Here is an 18,643-nt window from a genome sequence, read left to right as displayed (position 1 = left end):
TGCTTATATGGTATACCACTTTACAAGGGACTTATAGGTAAATTAAATATGCCAATCATGTATACACCAATGTCATCATGTTTGGGGGAGAAACACATGAACTTTAGCACTGGTCAGCAGTGGTAAAGTGCTCAGAGTCCTAAGGCCAACAACAAGATACAGCAAAAAGAGGAGGTAATCAGCAAAACGTTTTGGGGAAGACCACCTTCAGAATGACAGGTCTAACAGCGAGAGACCAAGACAAGAGGCAGTTGAACTCCATGGTGCTGTCTCTAAAATCCCCTTACTCTCTTGCCCCTAGCACTGTTATCTACTAATCTGTACTGCCTTAGGCGCTCACAAGCACTTCACAGGCATAGATGTACCTATTCCCCCATGATCTCTCTTTCTGAGTTACCGGCCACTACTAAAAATATTCCTCTTTCACATCTGGAATTGTGCGGCAAGCAAGTAATAATTATCATCTCAGATCTATTCTCAGCTGGCATTCTGTGACCATTTGAGGCCCTTGAGGCTGAGTTTAACATCCCACCCGGTCACTTCCTCATTTACGCACAGATTAGATGATCACTGAGAATCCTGTTTCAGGTCTACAACTCGGAACCCCTTGCCAATGCGGTGACTCAAGTGCTGTATACTTTAGGGGATAGTACTTAGCTAGTTCAATTGCTTTATAAAGTGCATCTCCAGAATTGGGATCAATCCAGGAGTTCCCTACAGGAGAAGTAGGAAGGCGACTTAGGTCCCCATCGCATGATTCACAATTGGTAGCGGATTCTATCATATCCCCATAGAGTATCCCATAATTTGCACTTTAAGTATATCCAGTTCAACATTCCTAATAGAGAGTATCTCATCCCATATCGCGTCACTAAGAGTTATAAGGGGACATCATCGCTTTGCTCTCTGTGTCTATCTTCGAATGCAGCTCTACCTCATATTCTATGCTTATGCGGGTGTCATTGACCAGCTACTGGGCAAAGGTTATTGAGCTGCTCCACCGGGTCACTGGCTGCCGATTGAATAGTTCTCTGGAAGAGTTGATACTGGGACTTATCCCTGCCCTGACTTATGCAGAGCCTTAACTAAATGTTAAACCTGACCCTAATACTAGCTGAATGATACATTACAGTGCAAGCCTGGGTTGAAGTGTCACTCACCTAGCTGTTGTCTGAGAACGTTAATTTACATAGGGAAGAAAGGGAGGGCTTACGTAAACATCCCATCGCTCAGGACTGGAACTCCACGGTTAAAGCATTTATGCGAAGCATCAAAGATGATACGTAACCCCAGTAAAAACTCCTCCTGACGCACATTAAATCACTGGTTCTTTTCATCTTTACTTTGTTCCTTCCAGGTAAGGCACCCTATAGTTCATTACCTTGGACAAGTCAGTGACACCGACAACTTTCATATTTTTTATGCTACTGCCAAATGATACTGGCAGTTGTGGAGAGGGACAGGTGGGGAATAAGGGAGCGGCATGGGGGGTGAGTTCAGCCACGACTGGGGGGGCCTTGGGTGTTTTGCACTGCAGGAGGGAGGGAAACATTGCACAGAAAAAAGACCAGGTCAACACACTGGTTTCAACTGTATCTTTATTTTATTTGGACACTGTATCGATATTGTTCAAATGCTATACTTATCCAAATACTGTCAATAAAAGAAAACAATTGTAAACATTCCCCAATACCTTGTCCAAACTCAGAGGTGCCCTCTTTCATAACACATGAAGAATGTCACCTACATCCACAATACTGTTGTTAACTGCGCACTCCAAGTTTTCTAAGGGCCTGATGAACAAAGTCCTTCCACTTTGTGTAACTCTTCATGAAGTCAAACCTTGTAATCACAAAGACTTGGCTGATTGATATGATGGCACCAACAATGCCTGACTTCAAACCAGCTGCAACACCTTGCTTTCCAATACCCAAGCGAATGGGTGCAAGGTTGGTGACAAAAGAACCAGAGAGCCCATAATGCATAGCAACAACTACTCATAAAATGCATTACTTGTCGCATTTCCATGTTATATGATTTGTCATTATCACACACCAAAGAAATGCATCAAATCATTTCCAGCCAATATCATGGACATGGCTCCAATGATAATGCAAACCTTATATCACTCCTTTCTGTTGGGCGATTTCAACATTTTTTAGACAATCCTTGTAATGCCAATGCAAGTGCAAAATAACTAGTGGTTGATAGAGTTTACAAAACTGGTTCATTACTCATGATGATGGGCATACCCTCTGCCCACTTTTCTTGTTACCTCTATACCACATCATCACTGAGCATCAACCTCTGTCTTGATCGAACCATGCTCTCCTCCACTTCACTACGACAGAGAAGTATACCTCAAATTCAATCACCCTGTCCCTAAACAATCCTTTTACATTTATACCATTTAAGAGGACAATTTACTCCACATATTTCTTGATTCCAACTGTGGAACAAGAAAGATCTTAACCTATATAAATTAAGTTATGACCATTGATCTTAATGTGTTTGTTCACTCTTCCACATAAAAATCTAAGCCCCGGAAATCTTTCCTTAACAGGCAGTACTCAGAAGAGCTGCACCTTCAGCAACATAGGTGAAAATCCCTCCAAAGTATTTTGAAATTTGAGGATGCCATAGTACCCTTTGTTGCATTTGTGGTGTTTGCAACAAACCGACCATTCGCTCCACAACCAACAATTAGCATGGGAGGACACAAAGACAAATCTTTAACACCACACTCCAGTGGCCCAGTCAATAGGGGAATAGACCACAGTGGCATAAAGAGCTTGTGTTTTCTGGCTATTAGGCACTTGACAAGCATTACTAGGCAGAATGTCTTCTGCTCTACTCCGAACTACATCATAACAATATTACACATCACTTGGTGCTTAGAAGTCACATGCCATAAGCCATTTGCCTAATAAGCATTTTCACTGAGAAGCGCTTTATGAGAAATACAATAAGGAACCAGTTACAGAGTATGAATCAATTCCAAAGTCCGCCATATATAGCTTCTGTGCTCAGAAGCAGATAGACCCAATTGTCTACAAAATAATGATTCTTTAGCAGATATCTTATGCAAGAAATAGGAAGGTCTATAAAATAAGTGTTTTAGGACTACATAAACACCTAACTTTAATAAACTGATGTAAGGGCTTGATGTACACATCTGTTTTGACCTCTGTGTTGTAAAGGCTGCTTTGGAGTGTAGGTGACAATATGAAATGACACTATTCACAATAATAAAATATATATAATAGGGTGCTGCTCTTTTTGTTGTGCCTTTAGGTTTGGTGAAGGCCATAGTGGCATATATTGGCGTTGTCTTCTGTGGAGGAGAGCGCAGTGAGTCAAAGACCAACAAGAGAGTATCTTTCAGATGAGGCCCTCCCTCATCTGTGCTTTGTATGATACGTTCAATGATATACCTTATTACTTTCCCTACTCAAGCTTGGATCCACACCAACAAAGCTTCTGTGTTAGCAAAAACTGATTATCAGCCATCAACTTCTACGGACTCAGTGAATGCATGAGATAAATGTTTAAAACGTGCATCTCTGACTTACTTAACAAAACTTTACTAATTTATTCCGGTGAGTCCAAATTAAGTAAAACTATAAAACTCATGTGCATATGTGAATTTCACATGCATGTGTGGTTGCTTGAATGTGTGCGTGTGTCTGTGCAACAGCCGCGGCCCGTGCAGGTAAGAGCGGTGAGGCGGTGAACATATGTGGTTGTGGGTCTGTGGGTTTGCTTTTGTGTGTAGTTATCTTTGGGTCTGAGGGGTTCGTATGTGTTCAGCTGTATGTCTATGTGTCTGTCTGTGCTGATCTAACCATCTGTTTACTTAAAGGAATGATTTTGATGCACTTTCGATGAGTCTTTAGATTAATGTGTTACATCATAAAAGCAAAACAAATCAGCCGTTTTGATTCGCACACAACTATATTTGAAAGTCTCTCATGTACCAGACACCCAGCGCTTCAAACACTAGCTACGCCTAATCCAAACCTGGATCTCCAGTGCCTACGTGAAGCTTATTCCACCAAGCATAACTCCTGCTATTTCCATAATCAACAAACCACAACTACTACAAACCTGGCTGAACAACATGGACCTGAACGGATTCAAACTCCATCTACAAAGTCCTTCAGATTCACTCTGAACACCTAAACTAAAGGAACATGTCACCAACAAAATCATGATGGACTAGTACCAGCAACTTCCACTCAAAATGGAGAAAACATTCTTTCCAGAAAGAGACATCAGAACTTTCATTCAAGCCCTCATACTCTCGTATCTGGTGGTAGCATTGCACTTCCCCATGGCATTTCAGAGTTCACACTGGCCCTACCTCCTTAAGAGCAACCTAGATGCATCATGCCTCATTAGGTCCTGAAGCCAACTGACCACATGACTCGCACTCGGTGGCATTCCTCTGGCTACCCTTCCCAGCCACACCATCTTCAAAACCTTCATCTACAAAGCCATCACAACAACCACCCTTGCCTACCTGGATGACAAGCTCGCCATTTTTGATGGCTCTTGGTTCACCCGTAGCCAAGGCACAGTCAGATTGGAGACAAAGATGTGCAAAAAAAAAAAAAAGATGGCAATCGGCCTTCATGATCTATGCAACTAGTGAAACAACCTCCTAGATCCATAAAGTTACCTCAACCGTGCTCCAATTTAGGAAAGTGCTGAAGACTCAAATCTTTGAATAACACTGCATAATGACACAGAAATAGTCTACAAACCACCTACTCCTCATATCACACATTGACTGTGAATTTGTCTTTGAACACGTACAGCACTCTGCTGCATTTCTTCTTGATTTAGGGGCATATGTATCAAGCGATTTTTTTATCGCAAACGCTGCGATTCGCAAAATAACAGCGTTTGCGATTAAAAAAATCGGTAATCGGGATGTATGAGCCAAATCCCATCGCAAAATTAAGGAATTGCTAATTTAGCGATTTCTTAATTTTGCGTAAGCATTTAAGAAATCGCAAATTGCGATTTCTTAAATGATATGTAAAAAGCACCCAAGTTGTGCGAATTATCCTTAAGAAATCGCAAATTACCACCAACTTCCAGTTGGTGGTAATTTGCGATTTCCTTTCAAAAGGCACTTTTTAGAATTTTGCAAAGTGCCACGTGGCGCTCATACATGCCCTTAGGGCATGTATGTGCGCCATATGCACACACATGCTCATTTCAGGGGTGCATCAGGGTGTCATCATGACACCCTTGCACCTTTGAAATTATTCTCAAATAGCGATTAGCAAATTGCGATTCGCTATTTGAGAATTACTTCCCATTCATTCCTATGGGTCTCCTGGCCCATAGAAATGAATGGGCAGGTATTCCTTAATTGCGATTTCGCAATTTGCTAATCGCAATTAAGGAATTTTAAGAAATCGCAAAAAGTTTGCAATTTTTTAAATACATCCCGTTTTGCAATTCTCAAATAGCGATTCTTTAAAAATCGCTATTTGAGAATCGCAAATGGTGATGTTGATACATATGCCCCTTACACTATATAAATACCACATCCATACACACATATCACTAATAGTAAATCAAAGTAGAAGCAAAACATAAAATAAAAAGGTCACTTTATTCAGAAATAAATTGTTGCCTCACATTCATTAAATAAGTAAATGAAAACTGCCCATGGCCCTAAAATAAAACTCGAACATAAACTGGCAAAGCCAATTGCAAGTTTCAAAGCTTTATTCGACAGCATGTCATAAAAGCAAGTAAACATCCTAACAATATCATACATACTATGTTAAAATACAGTGTGTAATTTTAAAAGTACATTAAATCATGATGCTGGCGAATAATTTTAAAAAGACAACATCAATAATTAAAACCTATTTAAAAAAAAAATAAGATCTTAATATTTAAAATTAATCAAACATCATTTGGTGACAAAAATTCATTGGCCAGCTTCTAGAAATTTTAGGGTGCGAGAGCGTATTATCCATGCCCACCCTAAAAATTTTGCAACAGCAATAGCCAGACAAGGAGTGCAATCAGATTCAAGTATTCTTAGGGCTTCCTTGTACCCACGTGTTCCCAAATTTGAACATACTGGTTTTAACCACCTATGGCGTGGAGCAATATACAACGGACACACAAACAACAAATGTCCTGCGTCCTCAATCAGATCTAAACAATAGGGACAATTAGTGTCCTCTTGTTCACTGGCTGAATGCACGAAGGAAGTGAGCAAATTTGGAACAGTTGCTTAATTGAATAACAGGTCCCGCTCCAATGGGCGTGTACAAACTTGGCCCTATGGGCTTGGTAGTCCATTAGTATCTTGCCAAAAAACCTTGTAGTTCCTCATCCCAAGTGGGTGGCGCTGCCACCGTGATTATAAAAAGTCTCAAATCCTGTTGGATAGAAAACGTTGTAGGCACTGCTGTACGTCCCCCAATATATACCTGTGGAAAAGGCCCCCACACATACATATATATATGTATTATATATATATTCTTAAAATGAAAGGGTCTTGACTAACGCCAGAATTAGAAGGCATCCGATGACATTAGATGTGGCACACAGATTTCATTGTACCCGAAAACAATCATCACGTCGTCCCTTTAAGCTCTCCTGTGCTGATTTAAGCCATATTAAAAAAAAATTGTCTTTCCCTATGTTTAGAAAGGTCAACAAACGTCCTGATTTAGCTTCAGCAAATATTTAATCATAGTTTTGACATAAACAAATAATACCCTCCTTGCACAAGCACATGCAGGTTTGGGTCACGTGACAGTCCCAGCAAGGTGGTGCCCTGATATTTTTTATCAAGGTAAACAATTGAGCAAACCGAAATAGCAGAGCAAAATAGGCGGGTTCTCTCTTCAGATGGTATTTGAATACTGGACCCGTGCCCACAGTGGCATAGCAAGGGTGCCAGGGGGGTCTAATGCAAGCACCCTAACCCCTGATTTGGCAGAACAGGACAGTCACAAATTGGGATGAGGTGGGTCCACCAGAGCCTAAGACCCCGGTGCCACTGCACTTGCTGCACTATTGACAGCCGCGCCCTTGCATGCCCAGATGCCCTGTGTGAATCCAGTCTGCAGACAGTCTGATGATCGCCCCTTCAAGTGCAAGGCTGCAAGGAGGGGGCGGAGGCGGCTGACTAGCAAGTCTAAATTTGTGTTGCTTTCACACGTTCCCGGAATGCTACCTCGGGTTATCATTTGTATGTATTTGGCGTTACGTCGCCCTAATGCTCTTGCCAGTGAGACTCTGAGACTGGATTTTCCACCATGACAACAAAGGCAAACAACCTGCCTACTGCAGTCCTCGGGGCTTTGTTTTCCTTCGTCGTCCTAATGAAGTGAGAACCCCTTAGACACTTCCCTGGGGCACCCCGGCGCCTCGTGCCCGCTCTTTTCTCTACTTCAACGCACGGACTCTTTTCCCTCGTCCTGAAGCATTGCGTTTTTGACGCTGGCAACGACGTGAACCCTGTCTAATAATGTGGTACGGAAACGTGCCTTCAGACCCAAAGGAGGGCGTGTGGGGGTTAACGCAGGTGTGACGAAACAGGCGTGGCAGCACGGTGCGCGAGTTTATTTCTCATACTCCATGCCTTGACTCAACACAAACTAAAAACAAGCATTGGCATAGCCAATAGGTCTCGCCTTTGGGATCTTATAAGTGTTTAGCCATGCAACAGTTGCATAACTAAATACTTATAAGGTGCCAAAAGCGAGACCTATTGGCTATGCAAAGCGGCCCTGCGGCCGCGAAAGTGAAAGTGATCGCAACCGCGATCACGATCAAACTTCAAAGCGGCCGTGAAAGTAATCGCGGTAAAGCGCGGCGCGCGCGCCCGCGCACGTGCACTGTAGCTCTAGGCTGGCCTGGTAGCACTTTTTGGAGCCCTCTCAATAAGTCTCGCCAGACCAGCGCATGCGCTGGGTCAGGCGAGACCTAATAATGATAGTAATAACAATAATATCATGTATTATTATTATTGGTGTTGTTACTACCTATAATAATATGAACACAATGTTAATAACGCCGTATATTATTATTAACAATAATATTAATAATAATATTAATAACACGAATTTTGTGGTGATGACGATGATGATTATTATTATGATTATTATTATTTTTAGTAGTAGCAGTCTCATTATTATTCCCCCGGATGTGATGTGGGGATTGGTTCAGCCAATCACATCTCAGAATGTTTGCGATAACTGCTGTTGCGTGCCCGCATTCCGGGTTGAGTGGAAGTGTGAAGCAGGAGCATACGGCTGACAGGGACACAAGACCTGTTTGTCCTCCTTTTTGGGAGAAATTAGGGGGGCAGCTGCCAAATCGCCTTATTGACCACAAACTGTCGGGCATTAACTGCCTTTCCCGTGATCATGCACCTGTGACTCTAGTTAAGTAACAGGCACGTGAAGCAGGCAGAGGCAGTGGGTGTGTTTATTTCTCTATGCTAGATGACAGTAAGAGCACATGTTCTAATAACTTTATTACTCACATGCCCCTGGACACGAACGGCTGTTTATTGTGGTGTTTTCCATTGTATGCCCTCGCTTTGGGGTCGGTACCCTAACTGCATGGTGGGCTATTAAGAGCAGAGGGCGATACAGCTTAAATATTAATGTAATTATGAATATTAATGAATACTGTAGAACATCTGATAGGGAATGAGTGACAGCAACGTGGCCAGGGCTCTTTCACAAAGTCCACCACCATGATTAAGACTTCTCAATAATAATAACAATAACAATAATAATTATGAAAGAAAGAATCGCTACGATAGGCTGACACTGCCTTGTTGCAGGAGCTTATCTCAGCCGCCATTATTAGAAACAGACTTAATAATGATGACGACGATAATAATAATAAATATAATAATAGCAGCAGTTGCATCATTATTTATTATTTGAACAGATAAGGTAAGTATCACGTATGGGCAGCCCTGCTGCTTGTATTATGCATTCCTACTCATATAGTATACTATATATACAAGTAATATTACTACTATTATTAAAGAACAGCATCATCGCTTGCAAAAGACACATCTATAATAAATAAAAATAATAAACCTTATTATTAGTAGCATTCTGCGTGCCTCACATTTAGATACAAGACAGCACGACACAGGTAACATCTTAAGTGTATAGAATTGGATGAAATATCACCCCACGGTGTTTATATCGAAAGTATTATTGTATTACTGAGAAAAAAAGCCAGATGTTACCTAGCACATGGGCTGTAGCTGCACTGGCTATTTCTGTTTAGACCCCCCACCCCAAGACAGACCCACCCCCCTCCCCCATAATAATAATGTGCTCATATTGTTATTGTTATTATTTGTAACAATTAACACATGTGCTGCAGCACATGTGACCAGCCATGGTGCTGTGGTTCGGCACGCCAGATATCAGACCCGCCAGGAGCCCGCGGCTGCCCAGGCCGCCTGCCCCGCCGGAGGCTTGCGGGCCGATGCCCATCCCGAAAAGGAATACACCGACAGCAGCCTTAAATAATTATAGTCCCAGCCAATGACCTCGAGGTAACCCTTGCAATCAGCAGACCCACTGCACAATGATACGCCTGGGAGACACGGTGCAGGTGTACACAGAGCAGCCAGGCAATCAGAAATTAGCACAAAAGGAGAATCATAGAGCACGTACCAACGTAGCGCAGCAGTGCAGCTCAGCCCTCACCAGCAGCTCATGTCCCCAGCATCGCGTGCCGCCCAGCCTTCATCCGCACATCAGCGTCCCCTGCATCCTGTGATGCCTCGCAGGGACCAAGATGCTGTCTCCAACCAGTCTTCAGCGTTGCTTTGCGAGGATTCCCAACCTCCCGTAGAAAAGAGCTTCACTTACAAAACGACGTAAATCGGACACACAAGTGAATCCTTTGAGAGAAAAAAATAGAACAAAATAAAATGTGCGGTAGACCGTCATCGAACAGGTGAACATCGATCTGTCTCTTTCCTCCCTCCACTCCTATCCCTCGCTCCACCCCCATCCCACAACACCCCCATCCCACAACAGACAGTCAGACACTCACATCCACAAATATTGCAAAGGCTGGCTGTAGGCTTAAAGACAAAACATTGCAATCAAAATGAATGCAAACTCATACAAGTGCATTTATGAAATGTGCTCACCAAACTCAGTGGGTGGGAGGGGGAAGTGGGCGGGGTAGGAGTTAAGAGGCAGGACTATGGATTACTGGGCAGGTTTAGTTGGTTTTTAAAGGCCATAGTGCCAATATCGGCAACAGTTATCACAAAGCACATAAGTACATAAGTACATAAATAAAACACACGACACTGTAATGTAAGTGGAGAAATATTGCTGCAGGTTTATTAGCATAACCAATATGCAAACAAGGTGGGTTATCTTACGGGCGATCCCAGGGCAGGCCAGCCCTATGCCGCCTGCCCGTCTGATAAGCCTAGAGTCACAATGGCAACGCCAACTGGTGTATACCAAATATTGGGAGGGTCCACCCCTCCCATCCGTAGACCACCAGTCCACATGCTTCACACGCCCCCCGTGATGGGTGGGCGGAGCATACATGGCAGCCCCCGGTTGCTCAGACCCACAACCGCCTTTCGGTTAACGGGGCGCCGTCGTTCTTCCAGGGGACCCGCTAAACATCCCTGGGTATCCTGGCTTAGCACCCCGCGGTGCTGCTGCATGCTGTACCCCTTGGTATGTGCAGACCCTGGATCGCCCTGTAACTCCTCCTGCAACACAAAGTAAAATTGTTAGAAAAAACCTGCCCCCCCCCCCTTTTGTCCCTCCGGACGCCGGGTAAGCGGAGGGGCGGGCAAGGCGAACGAGCGGACAAGAGGACGAGGAGGGGGCGGAGACAGTATAAGTACCCCTGTCTCCTGCCCGCCCTCGCCGGAAACAGCTATCTGTTGGGGTCTCCCCCGGACTAGCCCAGGGACTCGACCTCCCACCCCTGTGCCTTCCTGTGGCACTAAGGCGGCCGCCCTCCAAGGGGCGGGCCGCTGCGCAACCCCCCCCCCGGGCAGCCTTACATAGTGCCAATATCGGCAACAGTTATCACAAAGCACATAAGTACATAAGTACATAAATAAAACACACGACACTGTAATGTAAGTGGAGAAATATTGCTGCAGGTTTATTAGCATAACCAATATGCAAACAAGGTGGGTTATCTTACGGGCGATCCCAGGGCAGGCCAGCCCTATGCCGCCTGCCCGTCTGATAAGCCTAGAGTCACCATGGCAACGCCAACTGGTGTATACCAAATATTGGGAGGGTCCACCCCTCCCATCCGTGGACCACCAGTCCACATGCTTCACACGCCCCCCGTGATGGGTGGGCGGAGCATACATGGCAGCCCCCGGTTGCTCAGACCCACAACCGCCTTTCGGTTAACGGGGCGTCGTCGTTCTTCCAGGGGACCCGCTAAACATCCCTGGGTATCCTGGCTTAGCACCCCGCGGTGCTGCTGCATGCTGTACCCCTTGGTATGTGCAGACCCTGGATCGCCCTGTAACTCCTCCACAGCCTTGGGAGTGGCCACCGTCACTACCAGGGCCCCCCACCAAGGTAGACCTGTTTACTTACAACCTGTTGCAGCCCAAGCTTCCCCTAGGTCCAGTATGAAAAGGTCCATGCCTAAACTAGAAAGGTGCACCCCATCTCCCTCCGGGCACCCTGTGGACTTGGCGTGTACAAGACTATGCCTGATGAAGCCAAGACCTCTTTGCTCTGCGCAACTGCGCATGGCTCCCGATAGGCCTTCATACCTACAGCATACTGATACCGGGCATCTCCCAGGTCCAGCCAAAACAAGTCTCCGCCCAACCGAGCCGGTGGCCAGCGGGCACAATCAGGACAGGTTCCCCCATCCTTTCTAACTCCCCCGTGGATTTAACTGGAATGACCTTAAACCTAAAATAGGCGATGGTCCAAGGTTGCCTTTGCATGGCTAAATAACAATCTCTTTGCCAAGTCACTCCTGCCTGGCAGTGCCCATGCCGGAGGAGGTAAGAGTTGACAAGCCTGCCTTACTTCCTCCTTCACTCCGTTGGAGTACGCCCATCGTATTCCATCAGTCACCACCAAATGTAAAGCCTTGCCCTCCCAAAATTCTGCTAGTATACCAGGGAGAGACAGATCAGGGTGACCACAGAGGAGAACAACGCCAATAGTTCTCCTGCAGATTTGTAGCTCAAAGTGTTGCCCCGTTGTTTCCCTTAATCGTATGGACCATAAGCCACTTCCACAACCTGCCTAGCTGCCAGCCAGTGCTGGAGGGCGGGAGAAGTTACCCGGTACCGATACTCGCATCAAGGTACCTGTTTCGTCGAACTCAAGGGCGGGCTAATAAGTGAGCAACCAGGCTCCGCCCTAGTATCCAGAGGTCAAACCCAAGCCCCTCCAAGTTCTGCTGCTTCACCTGCCTGTTAACACGAATCCCAGGGCAGACCACCGGCCTATAACCCATGCTTGGCCATGCCTGAGCTAAAATACCTCGAACGAGCGGACAAGAGGACGAGGAGGGGGCGGAGACAGTATAAGTACCCCTGTCTCCTGCCCGCCCTCGCCGGAAACAGCTATCTGTTGGGGTCTCCCCCGGACTAGCCCAGGGACTCGACCTCCCACCCCTGTGCCTTCCTGTGGCACTAAGGCGGCCGCCCTCCAAGGGGCGGGCCGCTGCGCAACCCCCCCCCCCGGGCAGCCTTACATAGTGCCAATATCGGCAACAGTTATCACAAAGCACATAAGTACATAAGTACATAAATAAAACACACGACACTGTAATGTAAGTGGAGAAATATTGCTGCAGGTTTATTAGCATAACCAATATGCAAACAAGGTGGGTTATCTTACGGGCGATCCCAGGGCAGGCCAGCCCTATGCCGCCTGCCCGTCTGATAAGCCTAGAGTCACCATGGCAACGCCAACTGGTGTATACCAAATATTGGGAGGGTCCACCCCTCCCATCCGTGGACCACCAGTCCACATGCTTCACACGCCCCCCGTGATGGGTGGGCGGAGCATACATGGCAGCCCCCGGTTGCTCAGACCCACAACCGCCTTTCGGTTAACGGGGCGTCGTCGTTCTTCCAGGGGACCCGCTAAACATCCCTGGGTATCCTGGCTTAGCACCCCGCGGTGCTGCTGCATGCTGTACCCCTTGGTATGTGCAGACCCTGGATCGCCCTGTAACTCCTCCACAGCCTTGGGAGTGGCCACCGTCACTACCAGGGCCCCCCACCAAGGTAGACCTGTTTACTTACAACCTGTTGCAGCCCAAGCTTCCCCTAGGTCCAGTATGAAAAGGTCCATGCCTAAACTAGAAAGGTGCACCCCATCTCCCTCCGGGCACCCTGTGGACTTGGCGTGTACAAGACTATGCCTGATGAAGCCAAGACCTCTTTGCTCTGCGCAACTGCGCATGGCTCCCGATAGGCCTTCATACCTACAGCATACTGATACCGGGCTTCTCCCAGGTCCAGCCAAAACAAGTCTCCGCCCAACCGAGCCGGCGGCCAGCGGGCACAATCAGGACAGGTTCCCCCATCCTTTCTAACTCCCCCGTGGATTTAACTGGAATGACCTTAAACCTAAAATAGGCGATGGTCCAAGGTTGCCTTTGCATGGCTAAATAACAATCTCTTTGCCAAGTCACTCCTGCCTGGCAGTGCCCATGCGGGAGGAGGTAAGAGTTGACAAGCCTGCCTTACTTCCTCCTTCACTCCGTTGGAGTACGCCCATCGTATTCCATCAGTCACCACCAAATGTAAAGCCTTGCCCTCCCAAAATTCTGCTAGTATACCAGGGAGAGACAGATCAGGGTGACCACAGAGGAGAACAACGCCAATAGTTCTCCTGCAGATTTGTAGCTCAAAGTGTTGCCCCGTTGTTTCCCTTAATCGTATGGACCATAAGCCACTTCCACAACCTGCCTAGCTGCCAGCCAGTGCTGGAGGGCGGGAGAAGTTACCCAGTACCGATACTCGCATCAAGGTACCTGTTTCGTCGAACTCAAGGGCGGGCTAATAAGTGAGCAACCAGGCTCCGCCCTAGTATCCAGAGGTCAAACCCAAGCCCCTCCAAGTTCTGCTGCTTCACCTGCCTGTTAACACGAATCCCAGGGCAGACCACCGGCCTATAACCCATGCTTGGCCATGCCTGAGCTAAAATACCTCGAACGAGCGGACAAGAGGACGAGGAGGGGGCGGAGACAGTATAAGTACCCCTGTCTCCTGCCCGCCCTCGCCGGAAACAGCTATCTGTTGGGGTCTCCCCCGGACTAGCCCAGGGACTCGACCTCCCACCCCTGTGCCTTCCTGTGGCACTAAGGCGGCCGCCCTCCAAGGGGCGGGCCGCTGCGCAACCCCCCCCCCCCCCGGGCAGCCTTACATAGTTTTTAATGTAATTTTTGGGTGGTCTAAAAAGCCGTGTCACCATGGCTCTGTTTTTCTTTGGGCTACAGTGGTGGTATATCGATGTATTGGCCCTGACGTTCATCACTCCTTGCATCCCAGCTAGTATTTCCCAGATGGGATTTAAAATACCTCAGCAGTCGAGGATATTCCAAAGTTTATCTTCCTGTAGCACCAGTGGTGTTGCTAGGTTGCTATGGGCCCTAGTGCAAGCAAAGTACCTGGGCTCCCTCACCATTGTGACATCTCAGTCTGTCAGCTGCCACCAACACTCCTCAACCTCCTTCGATCATCTGCCGTATCATACCTCACTACCATTCACATACTCAAGCTATTGTAATTGGATTCCCTACACCACATTCTGCAAGCCAAAGTCATAACCCTAAAAAGCATTACAAAAGTCAATAGGTTTGGCTCGGGTAAAGTGCATGCACACAGAGACATATTATGCAGGAACCTCGCACTGCTCCCCTCGCGTAGGCACATCCCTCCTGCAGCATTCACACATCCATAGGCTTCATTCTGTGCTCACATAGGCACAACTTTCAACCTGTAGACCACTAACCCTGCGCTCACAAAGGACAGTCTTAATCCTTCATTCACATATGCATAGCACACACAATGAACTCACTAAACATAGTGACTGTGCTGCATTCACAGAAGCACATTGCTCACACACAGGTACACCATTCACTAGGAAGGAGCAGAACAGATGGTGGCACAGGAGGCATAGGTTGAGTATCTGGTGCATCAGTCCACTGGTGAAAACCAAAGCTGTTGAGGTAAGCAACATTGAAGCCTGAATGTCCACGGATGTTATCTAATCTCGTATTAAAAAACACTTGGACCAGCACTGCAAGCAATATGAGTGTGATCTCTATGGACTTTTACAATGCTTAAAGATGTAAAGAAAAACAGATGAAAAAAATATGCTAAAAAGCAGAATACCTAATCGCTAGAACGCCACTGATTCATTGGACGCTCGTTCCAAAAAGCGCTACGAGAGGAATTGGCAACATTGAAGCCAAGCCGGTCCACGGACCAAGATTCATCAAAGATTGTGGCACGATATGAACTACTTAAGTCTGTTCCACCAGCCGACGCCTCAAGCAGAGGGTGGACGTTTAATTCGCCTAACACGCCTTTGAGTGTTTTTGACTGCATTCAAACTGCAGTGAACACTGGTCCTGACGAGGGTCCCAGGAAGATAAGGGATCTGAAACGCGTAGACCTTATAATCTATGGTCAATCTACTAGCGACAATTTTTCTAAAAAACAAAGACCAGAACTCTAAAAAAGCTGGGAATACTATATATGTAGATGGCCGTTTTTGTTTTATAAATACAATATCACTTAGTTTGTTTTAATGTGATAAAGGTTATGAATGGGTGTGAGTGGGTATGAGTGTTAAAAAAGTGAATGAAGTATATGTCATTTTTGTTACACATTGTTAGGAGGTGTCCATAATGTTAAAAACAATTGTTGGAAAAAAAGTAATGTGGATACCACTATGAGATAGGGTATTAGGGCTATGAAATATCTGTCGTAAAGAAAAACTAAATGTAATTCAAAGATTTGAGTTTGATTAAATCAGACTGAAAAAGTAGTCACAAGTGTGATTGTTTCAATCAATACACTGAACAAAAAATTCAGTATAAGTCAAGTGCAGCACTGGCACATTGTTTGATATTTGCTATTATTAGGCTAGGCCTTGCTGCCTTCAAGCCAAAACCCAAGACTGTTGTTTCAACTACATGTGGAGGGCTTGTCCCTCAATAAAAAAAAGTAAAGTTTCACATTGGTGGGCCATCTTGGAACAGTAAAAAATGATAGAGTATGCAGAATACCATTTCAAGATGATGGCATGGTTTTGCAGTTTGCAGTGGAGATGCCTGGCTCTCTGCAAAAGAAAGACGTGGTACAGTTGCAATGACAGCACGGCTGCTGACACTCTCATACTCAAATGGCACTAGTCTGCAGTTGCAGGTGAGCTGATGAGGGATGAACTCAATGATATATCCCATGAGGTTGCACTCCTCTTGATACAGAGTAACACAGGGGTGTTACTCAGACTGTCTGACATCCTAAAGATCAGTGACTGTCTACTAGGCAGAACCACACATTGGCAACAAAGCCAATTCCTGAAGACGACTGACCCACTGCCAAATTGTAAGTATGCTGTCCTGAAAGGTTGAATAAATATGTGAATGACATTCTGATAAATAACTGAAGTGGGCTTACCCAAAGCCCATTTTCTCTCAGCAAGATTATGTATCATTTTTGCGGAAACACAAGGCTGGTGAGGCAGCGAAAACAGTCCTTTTGCCGTAATTAAAACACACAGAAATAGATAGAGCACAGGGAGCAGGAGTGCAGTGGGTCCTTGGCTCACAAACATAAGACATACAGGCCCGCACTGGTGAAGAGTATCACAATCTTCCCTGAAATACATGGAACAAGTGTGGTACTGCAGGACCAGGGCAAGTTTCCTTCAAAAACATGGAACAAGAAGGGTACTGTAGAGCCAGTGCAGGCTTGCTTCAAAGACATGGAACAAGTGTAGTACTGTATAGCCAGTGCAGGCTTGCTTCAAAGACAGGGAACAAGTGTAGTACCTCAGAACTAGTGCAAGCTTCATTCAAAGACATGGGACAAGAGTGGTGCTGGAGGGCAAGTGCAAACTTGCTTCAACGACATGGAACAAGTGTTGTACTGCAGGGCCAGCTAGTGCAAACTTCATTCAAAGACTTTGAACAAGTGTGGTACTGGGAAGCACCATTTAACGCCTTCCTTAGATACAAAGAATAAGCAGCATTTCAGATTTGGTACAAGTGTAAGTAACAGCACTGGGGTGTAGGAGTTCAAGCTTAACCCACATGCATAGCAAGATTTCTACACACAAAACAGGCATAGCACTGGGCAGGAGTACACACTTCCCTCACACACATAGAACACATACCGATCTGGCCAGAAGTAATGAAAGTTTCGCTCGTATGCACAGAACATGGACAGCATCTGCCACAGCAGTCCAAGCATGTGTGTAAGCAGACACACAGAATATGCAGCATTTGGCAACAGTGTAAGATCTCCTCACTCATAGCACAGGTACAAGATCGTCAGCAGCCATGCAAGCTATGATATCCTCATATACAAAACAGGTATCACACTGGCAGCAGCATATTTCAGGTATAGAATACCCAGAGTATAGTATAGAGGTGAGTAAGACTCCAGTTCAAATGCCAGGCTCTGGTTCAGCTCGAGCCACAATTGAGAGAAGCTTTCATGTGGCTTCTGCCTGCTACCCGCACTCTAACCTCAGAATGAAAGACAAAGCATTACATTTTGATCTGTAACAGGAGCAAGAAAGGGATATTCATCTAGTGGTTGAATTACACAATGTGAAACCAGAAAACCTGGGATCAATCCCAGCTTGGCCACTTGATCAAATTGTCTGATTCTAGGCAAACATTTAAATTTATCGTACTTCCTATTTTTTCATTATTGCATATGAGAAAACCTTGAAACACATGAGGATTTGTGCTGTACAAAACTCTCTATTGTGTTTGACTTCATCAACTATAATGTTGCTTTGTGTAAAATAAGAATATAGCCCACCTATAGGGTGCACATGGCAAGTGACTTTTCTCTTAGTTTACTAATGGTATTGCATTGGAGTGTGGAGTGGGGCTATTAGACCTGGCATCCTTGGTGTGGTTTTCCCTGACTTTTTGCCTCTACCTCCTGTGTTTTTGATGCTGTGCTGGATTTCGTTTTTGCTGGCTTAGATGCTTTGGGAACTTTGCCACCGCTGATCAGTGTCAAAGTGCAAGTGCTCCCTGTGTAAATTGTTATTGTGATTGGTTCTCCCCGATTGACATATTTGTTTTACCAGTGGGCCCCTAGTAAAGTGCACTAAGTGTGCCAGGGCGGGTAAATCAAATGCTACTAGTGGGCTTGCAGAACTGATTGTGCTACCCACATGAGTAGTCCTGAAAAGAGGTCTGAGGCCTGCCACCGCAGTGCCTGTGCGCAGTTTGTTAACCCCTTCGCTGCTAGGCCTTTTCCCCTCCTGTGCTAAGCCTTTTTTGGGCTATTTGGGGTAGTGCACGCTTAGGCCCCTGTAACTTTTTGACCACATTAGGTATCCACGCCAAATTTGCGTCCTTTTCTTCCAACATCATGAGGATTCTAAAGGTA

The 18,643-nt window shown here is 45.7% G+C and overlaps 1 protein-coding gene across 4 annotated transcripts in view; it reads right to left on the bottom strand.

Moving 5' to 3' along the window:
- ARMH4 (armadillo like helical domain containing 4) overlaps nt 1–18,643 on the bottom strand; it is a 776,849-nt gene that overhangs the window by 675,405 nt on the left and 82,801 nt on the right. For 2 of the 4 annotated variants that reach the window (XM_085626132.1, XM_085626133.1), the window contains exon 2: nt 9,726–9,922. The exons of 1 other annotated variant lie outside the window; for it this stretch is intronic. In XM_085626132.1, the coding sequence (XP_085482258.1) occupies nt 9,726–9,736 (11 nt within the window). In that variant the 5' untranslated portion in view covers nt 9,737–9,922. Of the gene's footprint in view, nt 1–9,692; nt 9,923–18,643 lie in introns of all 4 variants that reach the window. One more of the 4 variants, XM_085626134.1, reaches the window with a different exon arrangement.

The sequence above is a fragment of the Triturus cristatus genome, chromosome 9 (assembly GCF_964204655.1).
Source record: "Triturus cristatus chromosome 9, aTriCri1.1, whole genome shotgun sequence".
In the NCBI taxonomy this organism is placed as follows: Eukaryota; Metazoa; Chordata; class Amphibia; order Caudata; family Salamandridae; genus Triturus; species Triturus cristatus.
Note: the sequence above shows the minus strand (reverse complement) of the source record. Positions and strands in the feature narration are given on the sequence as shown.